Source organism: Pyrus communis, chromosome 1 (genome assembly GCF_963583255.1).
Source record: "Pyrus communis chromosome 1, drPyrComm1.1, whole genome shotgun sequence".
NCBI classification, from domain to species: Eukaryota; Viridiplantae; Streptophyta; class Magnoliopsida; order Rosales; family Rosaceae; genus Pyrus; species Pyrus communis.
In genome coordinates, this window is record NC_084803.1 from 33,353,561 (window position 1) to 33,360,274 (window position 6,714).

At 37.5% G+C, this 6,714-nt stretch overlaps 1 protein-coding gene across 1 annotated transcript; it reads left to right on the top strand.

The window, feature by feature from the left end:
- Positions 1–2,807: 2,807 nt before the first annotated feature.
- LOC137734202 (lysM domain-containing GPI-anchored protein 1-like) lies at positions 2,808–6,308 on the top strand. Its single transcript, XM_068473507.1, has 5 exons — positions 2,808–3,877; positions 4,862–4,979; positions 5,067–5,228; positions 5,329–5,360; positions 5,812–6,308. The coding sequence occupies exons 1-5, from the start codon at positions 3,208–3,210 to the stop codon at positions 6,090–6,092; spliced, it is 1,263 nt and encodes a 420-aa protein (XP_068329608.1). The 5' UTR covers positions 2,808–3,207; the 3' UTR covers positions 6,093–6,308.
- The last annotated feature ends 406 nt before the right edge of the window (positions 6,309–6,714 follow it).

Below are 6,714 nucleotides of genomic sequence, written 5' to 3' on the forward strand. Positions count from 1 at the left end.
TTTGGCTTTTAGATATTTGATGTTTATGTTAATTCAAATTACGCATTAAATTGTTGGGGACCTGATGATGTGTTGTTTGTGTTGACAGAAATGTATGAACGCGCAATAATGAATTTGTCACTTTTTCATATTCGCTTAAAGATTTACGTTGTAAATTTTTGGCTCAAGTATTTGTTCATCAAGTTATGTTTGTAAAACTTACTTTAATATAAATGCATCATGGTGATCAAAGATATTTTCATATGATTTGACACTCTTTCATATTGTGTAAAATTTGAATGAGATACGGATAATAGAAGAATCAAATTGCGTTGTAACTACAATTAGGGTTCAAAAGAGTATTATAATTATTTTACAAATATTTCTTTATGATCTGAGTAGTCATGACATGTTGGTAAGTGTCACTCAAGACTTGTGAAATAAATAAATTTATTAATTAATTTTGCTACCACCTTTAGTTAACCTAAGAGGTCACATACCTTACCTATAATAGTATTAACGACATTACATGAATGATGATAAGATTTAATTAATTGTTAGGGGTGCTTATAAATACCACTAGGAGCATTCTTGGCGTCAAAACTCTAAGGGGTGCGGTTAGGGGTGCTTATAAATACCTAATGTTTTTTCTTTCTCATCTTTATATATAAAGCTAAGGGCCCAATGAACAGTGTTTTTTGGTGTCACAAGCTTCACACAAAAATAATTAAACAAAAATGCCCCTCAAACAAAAAACTTCAAAAGCAATCCAACATAATGCATCAAATGTAGCAGGGGTATTTTCGTCATTTTAATAGTGGTTTTTTTAATAATTAATTTTTTTGTACAGTGAAAAGCATCATCATTCGCCAACCTTTACAGCCTTTGGAACATGGAGTGTAGTGGGATTCCCGGCCTCAATCATCTCATCCATTCCTACAAAAGGAGAGCTCATTTTCAGAACAAGCAGGTTCTAGCCAAAGCTGAACTTCTGCGTATTCGAAAGAACAAAGGCAAATATTCAGCTCCATTCCATATCCAGTTAAATCATAAACACTTGTATTTTATTCTCCAAGAAATGAAGCCTGCGTGCACCACTGTTTTTCTTATCAATCGTCAGTAGATGAAATTGTAAGTTGGTTTCCAATTTGAAATAAAATTTTTTTTCAAATATATCTGCATCATTAATTTTAATTCATTATTTTCGTTATAAGAAATATTTTCTTCATGATTGATTTTGATTCTCTTACTCCTAGATAATTCATTGAGTTTCTCAAATTTAAGGTAATTACCGATCAATCTTTTATCTAGTTCTTCCTTTGCATCTATAGCCTTTGGCATGGTTTTTGTACTTTCCCTCATCATAATGACTGTAGTCTTGAGTGCTGTCTTCATAATTTCTATCATTGTCAATAGACGGTAAGTTTCCGTCCCCATTTGGTATCAGAGCCAAGTGAGTGGTAATTGCATTAGCATCTTTTTAATCTGCAAGTTAGGTTCATAATATATCTCGATTTACAGTCTATCTTATATGTCGATCCTCTAAATTGTTTGTTCAACTCCCCATCCAAACAGTAAGACGTGGTCCAAACAATAAGTCCCAGGTAGAGGCATGAGCGGAGCCCCTGAGAGGGGAAGGAGTTTAGCAAATACGTGAGGAAGGTGATTCAGTATAAGTTTTCTGTATTTTGATTGTTTGATTTGTGAACTTTATGAGTAGATTATTTAGATCTAATTCAATGGCCAACACTAGCTCTAGATCCAATTTAGGTGCGATACTAGATATTGTTAATGAATAACAAAAACTTGATTTTCAAACTGATGACATTATTAATTTTTCATATTGGAATATTCCCAAAGTTTCAAGTAAAAATATTTACAAAAAGAAATGGTCAATAGCCTCATTTAGAAGTGAACATCATGTTAAAAATGTTGAAAAAACATATGCTCTTAGCAAAGAACATGAAACCTGTCAATTATTTTCTCCAGAACAAATTAAAAATCAAAGAAAAGATGATAACAACTACATTCATATCGACTTAGTTCAGATAGCTGTAAAACCCTTAACACATAGGGGCCTTAATACCTCTATTTTGTTATGTCTCCGAGACGCTAGATTCACTAACTTTAGTGATAACATACTTGGAATGATTGAGTTAAGCCTTTATAATGGACCTATCCATTTTTATTGTTTCCTAGATCTCACCATCAGCCTTTCAGATCCTCATATGCTGAAAGCACTCACTTTGAACATGAAAGCTTCAGGATATCAAGTTCTTGAAGGAACACAGCCCTTGGCCTTAATGTACAGAGTATATTATAAAGTACTGGCACAAACATGAATTTTCAAGCTTTAACTAAGAGTCCTAGAGACCATACACTTTTAATCCAAACTAACCAAGAAAATGCAAATATTAAAGTTCCCAAAACTATTAGGTGGTTAGATATTAGTTTACCTTTAAATTAATATTTGATTAATGAATGTAAGCTACAGTCTAATTAATTTAGACAACATAGCCAACCCCAGCAAGAAAACCAGATATTCAAACCGACATGTCTGAAAAGCAGAAATCAAAACCCTACCCTACAAGACATGACTGTGGGGTACACTTGGATGCCCAAAAATCTCAAAAGCAAACTGTGAAATTACGAAAACACCACAGTCCAAAAACCACGTAAATCTTCAAACCAACTTTACCTCTTAAGAGAAACGACGTCGGATCACCTGGAAACATATGCGAAAAATGGTAGATTTGATGAGGACAAATTAGTCAGAACGGACACCAATCCGTCCCGAAGCTCAACAATCCGACTGGTGTCTGCACACAAAAACAAAAGCAATCTTCCGCTCTCTCTCTCTGTCCAGCTTTCAAAACTACTTTCCCTTTCTTCCCCGCTCTCTCTCCTTTCTCTCTCTAAAGCTTCACAGGAATCAAACTCCAAAACCCTGAAAGCCAGAAGCCCGAATCCAGAAACCAATCTGAAAATCCTGAAAATTTGAGCTCCAAACCCAGCATTTTGCCCTCCTGCTTCCGCCGTTGAAAGAACCCATCTTTCTGTTTCTTCTGCTGGGTAGGAATAGCACCAGATGGGTAAGCAGAAAAAGCAAAAAAACCCAGAAAATTCTCCGAATTTCAAACCCAAAAAACCCAGCTTTTTTGCTTCGTTCTTAAACCACAGTTAAACCCTCTTTCCATTTTTGCTCTAATTTGAGAAACAGTTCCCAAAATGGCGATTCAAAAACCCTTTTCCAAAACCCAAATCTTCCTTTTTCTGATAGTTCTAGTCAATGTGGCTGTTTTCGTCACCTCCAAGTCGACAATCGAGCCCTGCTCGAATGCCGACTCGTGCAACGCCTTGCTCGGGTACACCGTCTACACCGAGCAAAAGGTCTCCGAGGTCGCCTCCCTCTTCCAGATCGACCCAATTGCTCTCCTCACCGCCAATGCCATCGACATTTCGTACCCAGACGTCGAAAACCACATCCTCCCCTCCCAGCTCTTCCTCAAAGTCCCAATCACCTGCTCCTGCGTCGACGGGATTCGAAAATCGGTGTCTACCCACTACAAGACCCGGCCTTCCGACACTCTGGCCTCCATTGCCGATTCGGTGTACTCCGGCTTGGTCTCTGCGGACCAGATTCGGGAGGCCAATTCGATTTCGGACCCTTCGGTGCTCGACGTGGGGCAGACTCTTGTGGTGCCTCTGCCCTGCACTTGCTTCAATGGGACCGATAATTCACTGCCTGCTATCTACTTGTCTTACGTGGTGAGCCCGGAGGACACGCTGGCGGGGATCGCGGCGCGGTACTCGACTACACTGACCGATTTGATGAATGTGAATGCCATGGGGAGTACTGCTATTAAGGCTGCTGATATACTTGCAATCCCATTGCCAGGTAATCTGTAGTTTTATTTATTTTATCAAGTGTTTCGCAATTGGAAGCTAATTAATTACAATGTACTTCTATGTTGAAATTTGGTATGTTAATAGTTAGTGAGTGGTTGTGTTGCTGGTTTCTAATTGCGCCGTTTTGTTTTTGGTTTCAGTTGCTGTACTTGTGATTGTTATAAGATACTTCATCGTAGAGAGTCGGAGTTCTTAAAGTTTGTGCATTTTGATGGGTTTTAATTAGTTCAACGTTCGGACTAATAACCATGTCATTTATGTTTGAGATTAGTTTACCGCCATAGCTATACGGTTTCTGGGAATCCTTGAGGCCCTTATTATGGTTGGCTGTCTCACAGATTCGAATAAAGTTTTCATCTTTAAAGTATATCATATACTTTTGTGTAAATAGACTTTGTAGAATGATTAATAATCAAGACAACCATCACATAGTTTCTGTGTTTAAAATTTATCAAGTGGTTGGTTTGGTTCTCTCGCAAATCCAACTTGAGACGAAAGCCGCTAAAATATATTGGTGCACTAGAAATATACTTCAGTATAATGAATAAGAAACCATTAGGTAATTGTGTAACAATTTCAGTTAAACAATTGACTACAAAGTTCTCAAAAATATTTTACCATATAAATTCCAAGACAGAAAATCTTCAACCTTTCCTTGAGAATACTCTGCTTCTTCATATATGACTTCTTTATGTAAGTAGTATGCTCAGGACGCAAACCAACCTTAAACATCACATTATCCTGACAAAAGAAAGAGAAAATGAATTTGGAAAAGAGTTTCTTTAAAGATATTGCTCAAAGAAGTCGTGAAATATGCACCTCTGCTTCCTTTGAGTGCTGGTAGTGCGTCACATATGGAAATTGTTTTTCGTCTTTGAAACATGTCACGTATATTTTACTTATTGGTGAATGGTAACTAATATTTTGTACTTGTTTCCTATATATGTTTTAATTTTGTTTCTCTTGAGTGCAGCCTGTGCATCAAAATTTCCTAAATATGCTAAAGATTACGGCTTGATGGTGCCCAATGGTAGCTATGCCATTACAGCAAGTCACTGTTTGCAATGCAGTTGTGGGCCTGGGAGTCTCAAGTAATTGAGTTTGCTTCTATATCTACATGTTCTCCAACTTCTTCTGCAGGTTGAGTATTAATCACACAATCGTGTTATTTTCTACAGTTTGTACTGCCAGCCTGCTTCATTAGCAGTTTCATGTTCGAGCATGCAATGTAAGAACAGTAACCTCATGGTCGGGAATGTTACAGTTCAGCAGAGTGGTGGTGGTTGCAATGTCACTTCTTGTAACTATGGTGGTTTTGTGAATGGCAGCATCATCACAACGTATGATTATCCTTTATGCTTTTACTTTTTCACTCTTATTATAGCTGTTTCAAAATGTAGGAATTCTGCTTTAATGTCAATCTGATTTCATCCTCTGCAGATTGTCTTCATCTCTTCAGCCCCGTTGCCCAGGTAAACGTATTGATGCTATTATGTTTTTTGCTGCTTGGCTAATTAAAAGTAACAAAACTATAGAAATTGATTGCACTTGTAGGTTTCTGGATATCACATAAAATATGAATGTCTATGTGAAATTGGCTGTCTTATTTTCTTAAACCGAAGGAAGTTTTGCCCGTTTTCTTTGTTAAAATTTGGTTCATGTTTTAATACTTTTCTTTATAGTACTGTAAAATTCTAATTTCAAATTATGGACTCGATTATTATCAAACAGTTACTAGTGTTATAAGGCATATAAGCAGATTGTATATTACTTTCAATTGAAAATAAGATCTTATTAGAAAATAGAAGATCAATCGCTTTTTGCATTGTGATTTCTTTAACTGAAAAGAAAAAGGCTTCTTGGAGCCAGAAACCAGACTGATTAATTTGTTACTCAAGAACTCTATTTCAAAACGCGATGCAGGTCCACAGAAATTTCCACCACTTAAAGCCCCGCCTACCTCGGTAATCCATGACACAATGGTTGCACCTGCCTCTGCACCTGCACCCCAGTCAGATGGTTCGATTGGAGGGATACCCAAGTCGCCTTCAGTGTACCCCGGAGTGCATCCAGCAGGATTATCCCCTATAGGTGGCCCTGCTGGGAGTGCTTCTGATGCCTGCTCGTTGATCAATCCATTGGCCAATCTCCCAACCGCCGTTATGCTACTTTTGTATGTCAAGTTGATGATGGTCATCTTATAATGATTTCGGTACCCTGTTCTTCATTGGTGCTTCAGCATTGGACCAGTCGGATTCTTGTATTTAACCTTGACTTATTTGTAGTGTTTGAACTGGTTTGGTGGACGTGCCGAACCGTCATTGGGGTCTTTGAATAGTGATGGGTTTTGTTCTTCTCAACTGTCAGATTATGCACCGTGAGGTAGTGGCCGTTGCCATCTCTGTAATCTATTCTCGTTACCACTTTCTTGAGTCTCAGAGAGATAGTGTGGGCAGAGCCTTCCTCGTTAGTTCCTAGCATTTTGTTATCATCTCTATTCTCTAATTCTCTCCCTTATGCGCTCAACGCTGAATACATCACTTTGGAAGCATATTATATCTCACCATACATTTAAACAAGAATTAAGCCAACTCAACCGATTTTTTTTCTCATCAAGTTTTCACTTCTTGACTGTTTTCTTAGGCCATCTCAAATGAAGAGGGCTAAAAGTCTAAAAGTCAAAAAAATGACTTAATTTACTCAAAAACTCATTTCTAACTGATGACTGTGCTATAATTTTACGGAGCTTACTCGGTTATTATTTGGCCAAAGGGGCATCAGGTTGGCTAAATATACTTCCTCTCTTAGCTAATATACTTCCTCTCT

Coding starts and splice junctions, on each gene's coding strand:
- LOC137734202 (XM_068473507.1), top strand. CDS start 3,208: ATGGCGATTCAAAAACCCTTTTCCAAAACCCAAATCTTCCTTTTTCTG. Junction 4,980..5,066: donor TGTGGGCCTGGGAGTCTCAA/GTAATTGAGTTT, acceptor TATTTTCTACAG/TTTGTACTGCCAGCCTGCTT. Junction 5,229..5,328: donor AATGGCAGCATCATCACAAC/GTATGATTATCC, acceptor CATCCTCTGCAG/ATTGTCTTCATCTCTTCAGC.